Source organism: Trachypithecus francoisi, unplaced genomic scaffold (genome assembly GCF_009764315.1).
Source record: "Trachypithecus francoisi isolate TF-2019V2 unplaced genomic scaffold, Tfra_2.0 Lachesis_group15, whole genome shotgun sequence".
NCBI lineage: Eukaryota > Metazoa > Chordata > Mammalia > Primates > Cercopithecidae > Trachypithecus > Trachypithecus francoisi.
Genome location: NW_022681460.1, coordinates 77862710 through 77881434, shown reverse-complemented (window position 1 = coordinate 77881434; position 18725 = coordinate 77862710). Strand labels below are relative to the sequence as shown.

General features: G+C 38.7%; 2 protein-coding genes across 17 annotated transcripts in view; one reads left to right on the top strand and one right to left on the bottom strand.

Annotated features, from left to right (window-relative positions):
- ECT2L (epithelial cell transforming 2 like) overlaps nucleotides 1-13077 on the top strand; it is a 109703-nt gene extending 96626 nt beyond the window's left edge. For 6 of the 8 annotated variants that reach the window (XM_033235306.1, XM_033235312.1, XM_033235308.1 and 3 more), the window contains 2 exons: nucleotides 9918-10090; nucleotides 11482-12156. In XM_033235306.1, coding sequence (XP_033091197.1) covers nucleotides 9918-10090; nucleotides 11482-11609 — 301 coding nt within the window. In that variant the 3' untranslated portion in view covers nucleotides 11610-12156. Of the gene's footprint in view, nucleotides 1-9917; nucleotides 10091-11481 lie in introns of those variants that run through there. The other 2 variants (XM_033235309.1, XM_033235311.1) reach the window with 2 other exon arrangements.
- Nucleotides 13078-14140: 1063 nt separating this feature from the next.
- Nucleotides 14141-18725, bottom strand: part of REPS1 (RALBP1 associated Eps domain containing 1) — an 86798-nt gene continuing 82213 nt past the window's right edge. For all 9 annotated transcript variants that reach the window (XM_033235296.1, XM_033235303.1, XM_033235294.1 and 6 more), the window contains 3 exons: nucleotides 17625-17773; nucleotides 16445-16550; nucleotides 14141-14406 (listed from right to left, as the gene is read on the bottom strand). In XM_033235296.1, coding sequence (XP_033091187.1) covers nucleotides 14338-14406; nucleotides 16445-16550; nucleotides 17625-17773 — 324 coding nt within the window. In that variant the 3' untranslated portion in view covers nucleotides 14141-14337. The remainder of the gene's footprint in view (nucleotides 14407-16444; nucleotides 16551-17624; nucleotides 17774-18725) is intronic.

The window sequence follows — 18725 nt, the reverse complement described above, 5'->3', positions numbered from 1 at the left end:
CTCCTTGTAGAAATAAGATACCAAATTCCAACTCAGCTCTAGTATTGTATCACATGGCAGATAGCAGACCCTGAAATAAATCAGAATATTTTACCTCAAAATATATTTCTTTGACATATTTGAAATGGCCCTGCAAAGTAATCTCTTTTGGGAAAATCTCCTCTTTCCAGGTCTTTTTTTTTTTTTTTTTTTTTTGAGACGGAGTCTCGCTCTGCCGCCCAGGCTGGAGTGCAGTGGCGGGTCTCAGCTCACTGCAAGCTCCGCCTCCTGGGTTTACGCCATTCTCCTGCCTCAGCCTCCCAAGCAGCTGGGACTACAGGCGCCCGCCATGTCGCCCGGCTAGTTTTTTGTATTTTTTAGTAGAGACGGGGTTTCACCATGTTAGCCAGGATGGTCTCGATCTCCTGACCTCGTGATCCGCCCGTCTCGGCCTCCCAAAGTGCTGGGATTACAGGCTTGAGCCACTGCGCCCGGCCCTCTTTCCAGGTCTTTTCCTGATCCAGGAGAGATTCAGCTAAGAGTATGGTATCTTTTAAGGTCTGATAAGAGACATTTACCATCTATTCTCCTTGAATCCTGCTAGCTGGAGGCTTCATCTACATAATAAGAACACTGGTCTCCACAATCTCTTATCTAAAGCCAGACACTCCTTTCTACTGATTCCAGATCTTCAGATAACTCTTTCAACCAATTGCCAATCAAAAAATCTTTTGAATCCCTCCATGACCTGGAAGCCCTTAAGTTGTCCCATCTTTCTGGATCAAACAAATGTATACCTTACATGCATTGATTGATGTTTGCCTGTAACTTCTGTCCTCCTAAAATGTATAAAATCAAGCTTTAACCCAACCGCCTTGGGTACATTTTCTCAGGACTTCTTGAGACTGTGACCCAGGCCCTGGTCACTCATATTTGGCTCAGAATAAATCTCTTTATTTTACAGAGTTTGACTCTTTGTTGACAGTAAAGCGGATTTTTGTTTTTGTATTCTCTGAAATGACAAAGATTTTCTCTTTTATTTTCTACATCTGAATGTATTATGCCTACATGTAGTTTTTTGTTTTTTGTTTTTTTGTTTTTGATATTTATCCTGTTTTATGTTCTCTGAGCTTCCTGGACCTATGGTTTGCTGTCAATTATTTTGTAAAATATCCAGTCATTATTACTCCAGATATTTCTTCCATCTCTCTTTCTTCATCTGGTATTCCCATTATGCATATGATTTGCCTTTTGTAACTGTCCCTATGACTTGGATATTCTGTTCTTTCCCCTGGTGGTCCCTACCTGCTACCCCTACTTTGTCCCTGGTCTTTTTTCTCTCTGCTTTTCAGCTTGGTAAGCTTCTATTGACATATCTTCAAGCTCACTGATTCTTTCCTCAGCTGTGTCCAGTGTATTAATGACCACACCAAAGGCATTCATTTTTGTTATATTTATTTCTGGTATTACCTTTTCTTTCTTAGAGTTTTGGTCTCTCTTCTTACATTACCTGTCTGTTCTTGCATGTTGTCTACTTTTTCCATTAAAGTCCTTCACATATTAATCATATTTAACTTTCTGCTGATAATTCCAGAATCTCTACTATTTCTGAGTCTGGTTTTGATGCTTGCCCTGTCTCTTCAGTCTGTGTATTTTGCCTCTTAGTATCCCATATATATATATATATATATTTTGAAACAGAGTGTCACTCTGTCACCTAGGCTGGAGTGCAGTGGTGCAATCTAGGCTCACTGCAGCCTCTGCCTCCTGGGTTCCAGCGATTCTCCTGCCTCAGGCTCCTGGGTAGCTGGAATTACAGGCACGTGCCACCACGCCCAGCTAATTTTTGTATTTTTAGTAGAGACGGGGTTTCACCACATTGGCTAGGCTGGTCTTGAACTCCTGACCTTAGATAATCTGCCCACCTTGGCTTCCCGAAGTGCTAGGATTAAAGGATTGAGCCACCGTGCCCAGCCAGAACCCCTTATAATTTTTTGCTGAATACCAGACATGATGTATCAGGTAAAAGGAACTAAACAGGCCTTCGGTGTGAAGTTTTATGTTTATCTGGCTGGGAGTTAGGTCATATTTGCTGTTTGTTGTAGCTTGGCATCAGAGGCTACAGTTTTCTCCCATGTCCTTGTTTTTCTCTCCCTATCATCTTTGGGTTTCCCTAGAGATCCCTTCTTAAATAGGGTCTGAGCCTGGCAGTTATTTTAGCTGTAATCCCATTATCATACCAGAGTCCTACTGCTGTGGTAGTTAAGATGTCAGAGGAGGAAAAATATTCTACAGTTCTGTGATCAATTTTCAGTCTTTTAATGAGTCTGTTACTTCTGGATTGTGACCTTCACAAATGCTTCTTAGTTTTTGTTTTTTGTTTTATTTTTTTCACCTCTAACATGAGACAGTAAGGTTAGAAGTGGCTGGAATTGGGTATTTCCCTTCTCCCAGGTTGATTAGCCTCTGGTAAAGTCCCAGTTAGTTAGGTTCTAGTAGAAGTTTCCCTTGAGGTCAGGCCTTTGTTAAGAACAAAATACTCTGGGCATATTTCAAAATGGTACTTTTCTCCACCATGTAAGAATATTGTATATTATATGTATTTATATAAATATATATTTATATATTATATATATATATATATATTTGGGGTTTTTTTTGAGACAGGGTCTCACTCTTTCACCCAGACTGGAATGCAGTGGCCTGAGCTCCAGTTCACCACAACCTCTGCCTCTCAGCCTCAAGGGATTCTTCCGCCTCAGTCTCCTGAGTAACTGGGATTACGGGTGCATGCCACTACTGCTTGGCTCATTTTTGTATTTTTAGTAGAGACGGGGTTTTTACCATGTTGGCTAGGCTGGTCTTGAACTCCTGACCTCTAATGATCCATCTGCCTCAGCCTCCCAAAGTACTGGGATTACAGGCATGAGCCACTGCACCCAGCCAGGAAAAGGAAATTTTTTATTAGCTCTTCATTGCAAGAATCTGGAAGGCTCCTAGAGGCAAAACTCACACCAGTGTGCAAGCCCAGAGTTATTAAATGCTAAAGCTAGTCTACACTCTATCTCTAGTAGTTAATCCAATACCCTTCAAGCATCCCTACTCCATACAGGCAATTTCTGTTTCTGATAAGCTTTGATTCTCTGTAGCAGCCTATCATTCCAGCTTTTGGAGGTGATAACTTCAATTTTATAATGGATCGGAGAAAAGTTGTTGATTCTGAGTTCTTCAGCTACTTTTTGTTGTTGTTGTGAGGACAGAATTGGAAACTTCCAAGCTCTTTTTAAAAAAATTATAATTATTTTTTGAGACGAAGTCTAGCTCTGTCGCCAGGCTGGAGTGCAGTGGCACAATCTCAGCTCACTGCAACCTCTGCCTCCTAGGTTCAAGCAATTCTCCTGTCTCAGCTTCCCATGTAGCTGGGACTACAGGCACGTGCCACCACAACCAGCTAATTTTTGTATTTTTAGTAGAGATGGGGTTTCACCATGTTGGCCAAGATGGTCTTAATCTCTTGACTTTGTGATCTGCCCTCCTCAGCCTCCCAAAATGCTGGGATTCCAGGCGTGAGCTACCACACCTGGCCTGCAACTTCCAAGCTCTTTACATGTGGACTGTAAGCTGGAGGTCTAGTTATTACAAATTAGATTTCAGTCTTCAGTACTTGGACAACAAATGAGAATACTTTGAAGATTTAGGATAATCCAAGATCATTTTACGCTCTAATTTTGAGGTAAATTTATATTTAAATAGGTACTGCTCTAAGCTATGAGGTATGAGGTATGAAAAATTTACCAGGCCCAGAGAGACATGAGTATGGGACTTCAGTCACACCTCCCCATCCATGCTTGCCTGGGGGCAATTGTTCCTAGGCTGCCTCACCCATTATCTTCACATTACTGGAAATCATAGACAAAGAACAATTATAGTCAATCAATAGTTTGTGCTATTTTAGTGTAAAATCTTGATAAACAACTCTGGAACTGCCTCTTCTTTTTCTTTAAAAATCCACTTGTAAATGCTACTAATTGGGGTGTATATTCCTGGTAACTGAATCTATGCTCCAGGGTTGCAGTCCCCAAGCTTAGCCCAAATAAACTCTACTTATATTGATTTTGCCTCAGCTTCTTCCTTTTAGGTCAATGACACTGTCTCAGTGATGACATTTATATTATTTGCTAATAAATTTAAATGTAATTTCAAATTAATATTTGAAATTGGCTGGGTGTGGTGGCTCATTCCTGTAATCCCAGCACTTTGGAAGGCTGAGGTGGGAGGATCACTTGAGGTCAGGAGTTCTAGACCAGCCTAGGAAACATAGGGAGACCCCTGTCTCTACGGGAGAAAAAAAAAGTTTTGAAATTAGGTAAATGCAAACAGGCTCATATTCCAAAAGATATCACACAATACTTGGCCTGCAACCTTGTTTTCTGTCATTTTAGAAAATCACATAAAACCCAAGGAATGCCATCCCCATTTCTACCAGGGATTTTTACTTAGAGGAAACATACTCTGCTTGTATTTATACGTACAGTACCAACTCATATAAGGCTTTACTCTTTACCATATGTTAACTTCTCTCATTTGATAGATTTAATTACAATTACCTGATGAGGCAGGTAGGACAGGAACCATGTTATGGGTGGGCAATCTGGCTTAAGTTGCCTGAAGTCACAGAATAAGTGCTGGTCTTGGAATTTAGAACCAGGTCTCTCGGTGCACAGGCAATGCTGTTTCCAGTGATTAGACCAGAAGGCAGAAAGGTGAACCAAGTCTTCCTTATAATAATCTCACTAACATAGTAACAATTACTAAACAAATACATATTTTTCGTTTTCTGAGAGTCTCCTTCTGCTGCCCAGGCTGGAGTGCAGTGGTGCGATCTCACCTCACTGCAACCTCTGTCTCCCGGGTTCAAGTGATTCTCGTGCCTCAGCCTCCCAAAATAGCTTGAAGTACAGGGGCGTGCCATCACGCCCAGCTAATTTTTTTTGTATTTTTAGTAGAGATGGGGTTTCACCATGTTGGCCAGGCTCATCTTGAACTCCTGGCCTCAAGTGATCCACTCATCTTGGCCATGTGTGAGCCACTGCACCTGGCCACAAATAACAAACAATAACTATGACACAGAAAGAACGAGTAAGTGTTTGCATTCTAAATAAAATTTAAAATAGAAATGAAGTCATACAGTCATTTTAAGAGCTGGGAAATTCAGAGGGCAATTTGTTCCTCTGGGGACATGGACCATTATTTTGGGTATGTTAAACTTTTAGAATATATTTTGTACCTTGGAACTTCTGTATTATTGTTTTTATCATAAACACCGATTTTCAGGTCTGTGATTTTAAACTTGCTGATTTTTTTTCCCCTTAATGAGATGGGGTCTTGCCATGCTGGCCAGGCTGGTCTTGAATTCCTGGGCTCAGACGATCCTCCCAACTTGGCCTCCCAAAGTGCTGGGATTATAGGCGGGAGCCACTGCACATGGCCAAAGCTTGCTGATTTTTAAGCATGCTTTTCTTCTTCCAACGGAGTCTTACCAAAGGTACAAAAGTGGTGCAGGACTGGTGAACAGAGGCCTGGCCTTGTTCATCAAATAGAGCCATCCACTTCCCAGGCCAATTTTCCTTGGGGAAATATCCTATTATACTGCCAAAAAGGCATACTGTAAACTTTCCTCTTAGCTGCCCTCAAAGGGATCTACAGTCATTTAGCAGATAACTATGTGTTAGAGAAAATGTACCCAGCTTCTCAAGGGTACTAGACTTTGGTCCAGAATTGACTCATTCTGGGGACCCCCAATGCCACTGTGATCCACCAGGCTAGGTGATAAACAGTTTCGACTCAGGTCAGCTCACAGTGGAGCTGATGACCTGCTGTTGTCCATGTACCGAAACTCTCTTTTTGAGAGAGTTTCACTCTTGTTGCCCAGGCTGGAGTGCAATGGCATGATCTCGGCTCACTGCTACCTCCGTCTCCTGGGTTCAAGCGATTCTCCTGCCTCAGCTTCCCAAGTAGCTGGGATTATCTGTAGGCTCCACACCCATGGGTTCAACTGAGGATGGAAAACATTAAAAAATAAATACAATTAAAACAAATAAAAATCTTATACAGTATAAGTATTCACATAGTGTTTACATTGTATTAAATGATTTAGAGAGATATGCAGATTATATGCAAATACCAAGCATCCTCAGATTTTGGTATTCGCAGGAGGTCCTGGAACACATTCCCCATGGATATCAAGGGATGACTGTATTTGCTTTTGCATATTTAGAGGAACTGTTAAATTTTTAGAGTTTTTGGTGTTTGGTCTGTGGATAAACATTGTTGGAGATCTTGAGGGGCTTAATATAGTAAATGGCTTTTGAAAAGTTTTTCTAGATAAAAATCATACATAAAATAGCCCTCTCAGAATCAGATTGAAATAATAACCTCTTTGTGTGTTTCTTTCCCTCATTCATGTCCTCGGGTTACAAAAGGCTCAATTCTAAGCTCAAGTGAGTATGGCTGCTCCATCCCCTCACTGAGCCAACCATCCACCTGGTCCAAGTGGGCCACAAAACTGGAATTCTCTTTCATTCACCTCTAATATCAGTGTGATCCCTTCCAAAGGAAAAAACTGAACATCAATTTACCAAAGCAAGTACCTCTTTGAATGCTACTTCTTCAAAGCACTCTGTTGGCATATTTCCTGATATTTGGATACAGCAGTTTTATTACAGATTTGAACAGTTTTCTAAACTTCTATGATAGGAGACATAATTGTTCTTATGGATATGGTAAAAAAAAATATTGCTCCCCCTCTCCCCCAAAAAAGTAAGACCATGGTAGAATTCTTTCGCCTATTCAAAATGGCTACTCACCACATACTGCCCATCACACAGACTTAAAATGCACCCCCTGCCTTTCTCGCTTCCTCTCTCCCTCATCCTTAGTTCTATTCATTCCTTTATTCTCAGAATAACCTATTGACTTGATCTAGAAATATTTTTTGCAAGGTATCAGTAAATGTGAAGCACCCCACTCTTCCCAGCCTAAATCATAACCAAAGACAGGAAGAAAATGTTTGAAAGAAAGAGCTAGCTCTAGTGGCTGGGTGACCACTGTTTCCATTGGTCCACACACCTAAAACAACTCCTACTTCCTAACACTGTCCAAGTAGCTGAACCTGAAACACGGTACTCTTGGACATTTTTAAACTACCTGATCAAGTCCTTTGCCCAGTTCTTAGGCATAGCTGTAACTAACAAACGACTGAAGTGCCTTACTACTCAAAGTGTGTCCCGCAGATCTGTGGACTCAGCATCACCAGGGAGCTTGTCAGAAATGCAGAATTATCAGGCCACTCTAGCTCTAGTCAATCAGAATTTGCATTTTAACAAAATCACCAGGTAAATCAGAAGCAAATTAAAGCCATTACCATATAGTTTTAAATATGAATTATAGCAGCTTTTATGAAGAAGAACCTGGAGGTATTTGATACAAATTTACACAGCAGTCCCCCCTTATCCATGAAAATACCTTTCAAGACCCCCAGTAGATGGCTGAAACCTCAGAGTACTGAGCCCTATAATATCACATTTTTTGCTATACATTCATACTTACGATAAAGTTTAAAGATTAGGTACCATAAGAGATTACTTGATAAAATAGAACAATTATAATGACATAAAGTAATAAAAGTTATGTAAAGGTTTATCTGTGGAAAGGGAAACCATAAATAAGGGGGGACTCCGTGTAGCCTTTGACCAACCCATCCTACTCTCAGGAATTGTATCTGACAGAACAAATATTAGGACTTTTGTTTCTATGTAAGAAATCTGTTCATTGCAACATTCACAGTGGCAATAGAGAAAAAAACAAATGAAGTAAGAGAGGGAGGGAAAAAAAGGAGGGGACCCAAGCCTCTAAACAAAGCAAATGTCCATCAAAGTAGAACACCCATCAATAGGGGAAGAGTTGAATAAATGATGTTGTACCCACACCATGAAGTACTGGTTAGCCATTAAAAGGAAGGAATAAAAGTCCTATCCATTAACTTGAAGTGATTTCCATTGCTGAATGAGAAAAGCAAGAAAAGAGTAGGGAAAATCTTAGCATTTTTGTAAGATAACCTTTCCTGTACATAGATATGTGTGTGTTTACCTGGGCAAGTACAAAAGAGTGAAAATGTACCAGGTTGATAACTTGGGTGATCTGAGTGAAGACGGGTGAGGTCGTGCTATGTGGAAAAGTGGGGGGGGAAAGAGGTACGCTAAATAAAAGCCAATAGCAGGGATTGATGTCACTTAAGCATTTTGTACACTTTATGTTCTAAACTGACAATTTAAAAATCAAACAAAAATGGTTGAAGATGAAAAATAAGAGACCCAAACAAGCATAAACATATGGACTCTTCATTAGAGTAACTTCCTGAGGGTTCCTTGATGCTTCTGACAGGAAAACAATTATCCTCTATTAAAACATTTAGTTTGCTTCACTTAGCCACCCCTAGTTGGGGGGAGTTGGAAGGTGGGGTGGGTTTCCCCAAGCTCCTCCCAGGCTATCACCACTCACTCCCACAGGACAGATAACCCACACTAGAGCAGAGTGAGGCCTGCCAACACAGCAATCTCACTCCAATGACAGAAAAGCAGAGGATAACAGATGGGAGGCTGAGGACAACAAATTTTACTCCTTGATAAATATGCCTACAGTTGACCATGGTAGCAACCTTAGCAAAAACAAAGAACTATTTATTTTTTACCTTTCAAACTGATGAACTATATTAGGTTATCTACTACTTTCCAATCAAAAGTAAAAATTTTTGTATTTACTTCTACATAGTGGTTAAATGTTTTTTTCTCCTATTAATACACCTCACGCCAAATCAGTTCTTGTGTTTCTCTCTACCGCAACTTGTTTTTTTTTTTTTTTTTTCTTTTTGAGACGGAGTCTTGCTCTGTCGCCCAGGCTGGAGTGCGGTGGCCGGATCTTGGCTCACTGCAAGCACTGCCTCCCGGGTTCACGCCATTCTCCTGCCTCAGCCACCCGAGTAGCTGGGACTACAGGCGCCCGCCACCTCGCCCTGCTAGTTTTTTTTTTTTTTTTTTTTTTTGTATTTTTAGTAGAGATGGGGTTTCACCGTGTTAGCCAGGATGGTCTCGATCTCCTGACCTCGTGATCCGCCCGTCTCGGCCTCCCAAAGTGCTGGGATTACAGGCTTGAGCCACCGCGCCCGGCCTTTTTTTTTTTTTTTTTCAGAGATGAGTCTCGCTCTGTCACCCAGGCTGGAGTGCAGTGGTGCAATCTTAGCTCACTCCAATCTGCGACTCCCGGGTTCAAGTGATTCTCTTGCCTCAGCCTCCCAAGTAGCTGGGACTACATGTGCGCACCACCATGCCTGGCTAATTTTTGTATTTTTAGTAGAGATGTGGTTTCACTATGTTGGCCAGGCTGGTATTGGAACTCCTGACCTAGTAATCAGCCTGCCTCAGCCTCCCAAAGTGCTAGGATTACAGGTGTGAGCCGCTGCGCCAGGCCTTGTTATCCTTAAAGGTGAAACAAAACAAAGACTTATTTTCTTCAGATTGCCCAAATACATCAAAATACCGACACTGACAAAAATTTACCAACACGGATATAACATAATTCATTTCATAAAGAAGGGAAAGTCAGTGTTTCTTTTCCCACATGGATTATCAAATACTTATCCCATGGACAAACTCAAAGCACTCTACCAGGAGCCCTGAGGGCCCACAGTACTGACCTGACCTCAGAGACACAAGAGGGGCGAATCACGTCAGGAGGAATATTATACTGAGAACTTCAACCAGCCATTCAAAATGTCAGTAGTGGGGTAAAAACCTTTAGTGACTTATCAATTTCAAGATGGTTAACTATGTAACAGCACGTATGTTATGTATTAAAACTGCACCTTCTCCATTTTAACACAGGCTCTATGAACACATCCATGATCTCAGCCTTTTCCTCTTCAATGATGCACTGCTCGTTTCTAGTCGGGGCACATCTCATACTCCATTTGAGAGGACTTCAAAAACAACTTACCAGTTCATTACATCAGTGGTCCTTCATCGGTTACTCATAGAAAATATTCCAGATTCCAAGTGTATGTATTTTTTTTCCTTCCAAGAGACAGATACCTTCAAAAAGCTATATAATGTAAAGCTCTTTAATAGAATAGTAGAAAAAGGACTGGAATTATAATTTACCAGGTTGCAAATAATTCCCCCAATATTATAATTTCATTAAACAATGTAAACTTTCGTCTACCTCTGAAATAGTTAAAGACAGGACTTCTGGCATTCAGACATGAACCTTAGATGTTAGGAAAACAGCTTTCAAAAATCACAGAGAGAGGCAATGCCCCATATTACCATGAGTTCTTTGAAGCAGTGAAATGAGAGCTGGAGCTCTCAACCATTATTCTACACTGTCTGAAGATGCTAGTCTTAAAGCATATTTTAAATTTTTATCTATTACTTTCCCATTCTACTAGGACTAAGTGATTATTACATATTTGACATAACCTTTTCTTCCCTAAGTTTGCATCTAAGCTGGGAGTTGTTAAATAAAGGAATCCACAGATATGCAAAGGATGCTTGGTAAACTAAACACTTCACTCACAATAATTCCAATAGAAATATCATTTTGTCACGAAAATGAAATCCTACTTAAACCCACTGTACCTATTTTTATTAGTTATTATCCTATACTTTACTTCCCCAGCTTAAAAGGATCTTTATCTTATTCCTGTATCTGTTAGGCCAGACAATCTGAACGTAACATCTCTCATTCCAATGTTTTTCACTGCATGTAAAGACAGGACTTAAGGTTAAAGTTGGAACCCAAGACCCTACTACTTACAGAAGTACCAAACTAAACAAAAGGCCTATTTCCCAATGGCTTCAGCCCCATTCTAAATCTGAGCCTGAGAAAAAATGAGTATTTCTACCTAGAATACAAACTCAGGTAAAAAGGCTTAGTTACCTATCAATACTGGGTATGGTTAGTGTATGAAACATGTCTCCTTCAGTTCCCTTCCCACCATGACAATCAGCTGTGACCTACATCAAAACATTGTTAAGTGACCTAATAGATAGTGGGCATTCAGCTAAGTAGCTGGCTTGATTCTGTCATTGGCTCTCATACTGAGATCATCCAGGTCTAGCTCTTAGCACCTTTATTTACAATAACTATCAGTAAAGACCGTTACTGATTCCAGTTCCTTCTGCAGTGATTGAGACAAGGAATTAAAAAACATTACATCATCTATCCTTTAGTCTTTAAAATAATTGTAATTACAATAACTGTAATATAGACATTATTTTACACTGCATTTGAATTATTTAGTAATTTTAGGAAGTTATATTCTACACTGGATATGTATTTTTTAGGTTTTAAAATTCTTAAAGATGATGACTTTTGAGTATTAACATTTTTTCTCATTTTGATTGCTACCTGCAAGGATTAATTAGTATACCTCAAATGCTTTTACAGATGTCAAGAATGCATTTATTCTTCAAGGTCCAAAATATAAATGGATTTGTGCTACAGAAGTAGAGGATGAGAAGTTCCTATGGCTGTCAGTACTTAGAAATGCAATCAAAAGCAGTATGGAGAAGTGAGACCGAACTTGAAAACTTCAAGGGTGCCAATTCTCCCCAGCAAAGACAGACAACATGTATTTTCTATTCCAAAATATCCAGTAAGAAACAGAGTAACTGTCATGGATGATGAGATAAACTAAGATGACCCACAGGATCTTTCCAACTTTTAAACTTTATCATTTGTGCTCACTTATGTAGAATGTGTAAGTACATTTTGAGTTCAAAATTTTCAATTACTTCTTTTGGTAGCTATATTTCATGGATAATATTATTTGGAGTAATGTGATGTGATGAAACCTAAGACAGAGCAAGCACATTGTGTAAAGCTTTGTTTTATGATCTAATGAAAAAAGCAGAATGAAAGTTTTCTTAAGTGATCAGTCTAGAAAAATATTTTAATTTGTTGGTGATTTACCATTTTTAACATTTTCATGAAACAATTATTGATTTAAAATATGGGTAAGAGGGCTGTGCGTGGTGCCTCACATCTGTAATCCCAGCACTTTGGGAGGTCGCAGGTGGCGTATCACCTGAGGTCAGGAGTTTGAGACCAGCCTCACCAACATGGAGAAACCCTGTCTCTACTAAAAATACAAAATTAGCCAGGCATGGTGGCACACACCTATAGTCCCAGCTACTTGTGAGGCTGAGGCAGGAGAAGAATCACTTGTACCCAGGAGGTGGAGGCTGCAGTGAGCTGAGATGGCTCCATTGCAATCCAGCCTGGGTGACAAGAGCAAACCTCTGTCTCAAAAAAAAAAAAAAAAAAGACAAGAAATACAAAGGACAATTTACTCAAAAACTTGTCATACATATCCTTAATATGGATGTACTCCTCTAGACAGCATTAAAGATATAGCACTTCCAAGTACTAAAAAAGTTTTCTATAATTTTTAAGTGTTATTTATTGCAAGGCTAAATTCTAAGAAGCTTTAAAAATATTTCTGACATTGTTTAAATTAGAAGGCTATTGTTAAAAAGCAAATTTTAAAGAACAAAAATAAATGGAAACAGCAAAAGTTGCTTGTAATGAAATGCAGCTAAGTAAAAATGTTTCTTTTAAAACAAAGACACTGAAAAATAGGTGTTGAGTAGTTTCTTGGGCCTTTAATGCTTTAAACTGATTATTTAACAACTAAAGCCATACTGATGGCCACTTGGAAACTTTAGCTGATGTATATTTTTACCTAGATATTGCTAGGTAAAAATTATATTAATCTTGGAAGCTTGAGGTTGTCGGCTTTCCTTTGTTTATAGTAACAAAATCTATTGGTACAGTTTAGGATGGTCAGTCTATAGTATTTAAATAATTTTTTCTTTCAGAAATGAAAATACAAAACCTTCTATTTCTTAAAACTTTAAATTGTTGTTAAAAAGATGAGCAAAAGTTAAAATATTATGCTGTTTTATTGGTGTAAAACCACACTTCTGATTCTGCCAAGATATATCCATGCAGTTTAACAACTATGATCCTACAGAGAGAATAAATCTTTTTTTTTTTTTTTGAGACGGAGTCTGGCTCTGTCGCCCAGGCTGGAGTGCGGTGGCCGGATCTCAGCTCACTGCAAGCTCCGCCTCCGAGGTTTATGCCATTCTCCTGCCTCCGCCTCCCAAGTAGCTGGGACTACAGGCGCCCGCCTCGTCGCCCGGCTAGTTTTTTGTATTCTTTAGTAGAGACGGGGTTTCACCGTATTAGCCAGGATGGTCTCCATCTCCTGACCTTGTGATCCGCCCGTCTCGGCCTCCCAAAGTGCTGGGATTACAGGCTTGAGCCACCGCGCCCGGCCGAGAATAAATCTTAAAGGGAGTATCTGCTGTTAGCAATGGATCAAAATGTATATATCATATAATATTAAATTCTAAAACAGCATATTGTCCTGAATAAGGCACACTCCAGAAACTCATTAATAGGAAAAACTTGTTTGTATAGCAAAAGAATGAGTGGCAGGATGGCTAAAGGTAAACTAGAAATCCTAAGGAATTTCCCCTTATTTTGTGAATAACTGATATCCTCAGAAGTTTTAAAACAATACTTAAAAAAATTAAGAAAGGCCATTACTCATACCTATTTCATAAGTTTGCATGAATGCTGAATTATTCAATCTCACATAAAATAGTTATAAGTCGCTAATGAAGTTGATCACATTTCCACAAGGGAAATATAAAATCTGACATGTTTATATTTGTCACAAGTTGACATGTAAAAGAGGCTTGAATGTAACACATGATTCGTGAAGAATGCAGATAGCTGCAGAGAGTAAATTAGCTTATGGTGAAAACTGCCTTATCCAATATAATTCTTTAAAATCAAAAATTAAATGGGAAACTCTTTCTGAAGATTTTTATAGAATAGATGCTTTATGTAAAATATTAAACAAACATAAAAGGACAAACTGACAATTTATTTGAGTCTGTAACTGAGATGTAAACGAGGAGCCCATTCTATAAATTAAATTGGTGTGTGTTATTAGCCATAGAAACATTGCGTATCCCAGATGCTATGGAACAGAAAAGGTGAGTGTGCCAATAAACACAACACACCCTCCAGAAAATGTCATCCTGACCTTTTTATTGTTGAAATTAAAAAATAAAAGATACTTAAATACAATGGTGAACATATAGGGCAAAACAGAATCATAAAATTTAATGTTGAGTTAAGCAGTGAGCTGAATGTTTGGGTCTCCAAATTGGCTTTGAACCCAAAACCACTTAAAAACAAGTATGTTCACAGTTAACGGCAATTGGCTTATAGGTGAGAGAATGGTCGAAGTTGTTCCAGTTGAACTTCCAGGGAAATTCTCTCCTCAAGAACATCCTGAAAAAGATGCAAAGGCCAAGTTATGTTTCAAAGTATAGAAAAATGAAGGAATAGCACTGCTTCCAGAAAACAATTTAAATTTGTCAAGACAACTAAGGGAGAGCTTATTCATATTTTAAAAGTATACTTCACTTTAGAAACGTAGTTTCTTTATATGTTAATACTAAAGATCCTAGTAATTTCACACATTTTCTTATTACACAAATCAGGGTAACAGAATGTCTAGTTATTAGAAAAGTCAGTGTTTCAACAAATAGGTATTAACACCTGAATTTTGCAATAAGCCTGCCCCTGAATTAACTGTAGATGAATTTGTTAATACAGCTTCTTTTCCCTAGTGATGACATCTGGCTATATCAATTCCTAGATCTCATTTTGGGCTTTGGCTTCCCAAATAATAACTTTGCATTCAGAATTTTTAATCAATGTTGATTTTAGGGAGTCTTTTCAGTTAGCTACCAAATTCTAACTCATTTACTTTCTTTTTTTCTCTTTCAAATTGACAGTATCATGTTTTAACCAGAACTACCTCTTTCTATTTTGTACCTTACTTCCTATTTTCTGTTCTCAGAAGTAAGGAAGAAAGTATTTTTCAAAATGGCTTCAATATACTTGTTTCAATGGCCTTCCCTGGTTCAGAAAAACATGCATTAACAAAATTTTCATCTTCATGGTATTATACTACTAAGCTTGTCTTTAAGTTCATTCTTCCTGTACAATGGACTAAATTAATAATCATATTAACTACAAATGTCTTCTCCTTTGATCATAGAGTTATACAAGAATATCATTCATTCAATAGATGTTTATCAAATGCCTAACATATGATCTAGGTTTTGGGGATAGAGACAAAGTGGTCATAAGTTTATATCATTCATTCAACAGACATTAACAAATGCCTAACATACTAGGTTTTTAGGAGAGGGACAAGATGGTCATAAGTTTATTTAGGACAATCCCAGTTTATATCCAGTGTCTTGGCCTAAATAATGATAATGCAACCCTCTTTTTTTCCTCTCAAAAGTGTCTTGATTTGGATGGTATATTACATGATCTTCCTGAACAGAAATGATTATGACTTACCCTCAATGAGTTCACTGTAATAGGACAGAGAGACAAATGTGTCATAGATAGTAATTCCAGGACAGTGTAATAAATGCTAAATGAGGAGCATGAACAGAATATTACAAGAATGAACTAACTGCATTCATTTGTCATTTCCACGGACTCTCATCTCATCTTTGTTCTATTCCAAGTGGGGCCAATAGTGCTCCAGCATCTCCACGCCTGGAATTCCCAGGTCCCACCTTAGCTCTACAAAAACCAGAATCTTCATTTTAACATGACCCAAGATTACCTGTATATGCATTAAGGTTTGAGAACCACTGGTTTGTAAGACATGAGTACCTAATAATGTTGGGGAAACATAAGTGATTCTGGGAATAATTTTTTTTTTGACCCAATAAGGAAGGAGTAAGTAGGAGTAATTTTTATTTCTAGGGAAGCAAAGAAATCACAGTTACTAGAAAACAAACACATTCCTCTCGGGTATTAGATGACAGTAGTACACACTGTGCATAAGCACCATTTCTATTTAAGGCTTGCCTTTTCTCTTTCCACATGCAAGACGACTGAAATTGCTGCCACCTCTCTCTTCTTCCTTTAGACCTGTTTAAGTCCCTTTAATGGAATTTGAGTTGTCTTTGATAAAAGGACAAACTAGGACCTGGGTGCAGTGGCTCATGCCAGTAATCCCAGCTACTCAGGAGGCTGAGGTGGGAGGATAGCTTGAGCCCAGGTTGCCAGGGTGACAGAGCAAGATCTTGTCTCTTTAAAAAAAAAAAAAAAAAAAAAGGGGGTGTGTGTGTGTGGTGGGGGGGGGGGCGGGCGGGTAAACTAACCACAGTCAAAGCATCTAGAAAATTAGAGAAGAGAACCAGGTAGGTAATCTTGGAGGTGTCTGAGATCACATTCCTTCTCTTTAGGTTTCTTTACTAAGACAAGGAATATTATAAAGATCCAGAAACTATATTACCTTTAATTGTTGCTGCAATTCGCTATTCAATCTGGCCAAAACGGTGTTGGTTTCCTTATTGCGTCTAATCGATGCCTGAATAGCTTTCTTATCTTTCCCAACAGATCTGAGAAGACAAAGAAGGCAAAAAAACCTGTAACATTCATTTATCTTAAATCCTCTCTATTCCTCCCTGATCTATTTCTAAGCATGCGAAGCAAAAGGAGCATCTTTTTCCTTACTAGCACAGCTCAACATCACTTGCTCAGTTGCAGTGATAAACCAAAAGTATATAAGCTTCAGCACTATATAGGAGAGGTAAAAAAAAAAAAAAAAAAAAAATTAAAAAATTTCTTCTGTAGAATCACCTGAGTTTAAGTAAAAGAGTCTAAAGTAGGTACTGGCAAACCTTTTCTGTAAAAGACCAGATAGTACATATTTCAGGCTCTGTGGGCCATATAGTTTCTGTCTCATATTCTAGTTTTTTGTTTTCTTTTCTCTTCTGTTCTTTCTTCTCTCTTCTACAAAAAAGAACAAGTCATTCTTAGTTCACGGGCTATATAAAAACAGGCCATAGGCTGAGCTGAATTTGGCCCATTAAGAGTTAATCTGCTGATTCTTGGCCTAGAACACCATAATTAAAATACCAGTTTTACTATAAACTATCAAGTTTAAAGAACGTACTGCTACAGGGTTTGAAACAGGGTGTTAAAATGGAATTGGAATACAACTTAATAATAAAGGGGAAACATGGGAAGAATACCTACTCATACATGACATGGCTCTGCTCAATTAAAGAACTAGTCTGACCATAATTTATTTCAGTCTGATTATTATTATTATTTTCATGATGGAGTCTTGCTCTGTTGCCCAGGCTGGAGTGCACTGGTGCCATCTTGGCTCACTACAACCTCCGCCTCCTGGGTTCAACCAATTCTCCTGCCTCAGCCTCCCGAGTAGGTGGGTGGGACTACAGGTGTGCACCACCACACCTGGCTAATTTTTTTGTATTTTTAGCAGAGACAGGGTTTCACCATGTTGGTCAGGCTGGTCCAACTCCTGACCACAAATGATCTGCCCAGCTCGGCCTCCCAAACTGCTGATTACAGGCGTGAGCCACCATGCCCGGCCCAGTTTGATTGCTATTTGTTGTGCTTTTTCTTCCTAGTAATTAAATGTGCCTAGGAATAGCTTTGATTACCTGGGAATAGAAGGCTGTGATGCAAGAACAGCAGCTAAGACACCCGTCTTTTGTGTATGTTCATCGACTTCTGGCCTTAATTCATCTTCTGATTTTAATCTTCTTCGAACAGGTTTAGGTGGTGGAGCAAGAGGTGCTGTGCCTTTGCTCTTTAAAACAATAATTCCATTAATAATAAGCATTTCTGAAGACATTCATAGTTAGCACTTTGCAACACCATTTGCTTTCTTTAAGCCATTTGCTCTTGGAAAATTGAAAGTTACTTGTCCTACTTTAAATCTATGTATTTGTGGCAAGAGCTAACTTAAATTATAGAGGGAAAAGATGTTTCTAGTTGACACCACAATCATGAATGTACCTGCAATATAAATATTTTTAGAGTAACATATTGATGCAAAACTGTTAATATTCACAGTTTTAACATAAATATGATACAGAATAAATATATACCTGTCCAACAATAAACAAAGGCAGTCTCCAGAAATATCTAAGCATTATGACCATAGGATTTCTTACTCAAAAATACTAACATGTATCTTAATGAATAAAATAACATTATAAAGTAATGGAAAGCTAAGCAACTCTTTAAAATACCAAAAACATCACTATTAATATGCACAGTAATTATAACTTTTGAAAATGAGTTGACATTTTGTTGGCGATTATGTATCTGCCCTCGGCAGAATAAAAAACAGTGTTTTGGCATTTACCGTAACTTGATTTACCTGTAAATAAATAAAAACAACAGTCAACTGCTATCTGTTAAGTGATATTTTTAATTTGTTGCTGTGAGTTGACAAAAATAAAGTTCATTACTTAAAAACTCACAGGACTACTAACGTAATAAAACATAGTGATATGGTTTGGCTCTGTGCCCCCAAATCTCACCTCAAATTGTAATCCCCGTGTGTCAAGGGAGGGGCCTGGTGGGAGGTGGACTGGGTCATGGGGGTGGTCCCCCATGCTGTTCTTGTGACAGTGAGGATGTTCTCACAAGAGCTAATTATTTTAAAGTGAGGCACTTCCTCACTCTTTTTCCATCCTGTCACCTGCTTCCCCTTTGCCTTCCGCCATGACTGTAAATTTCCTGAGGCCTCCCCA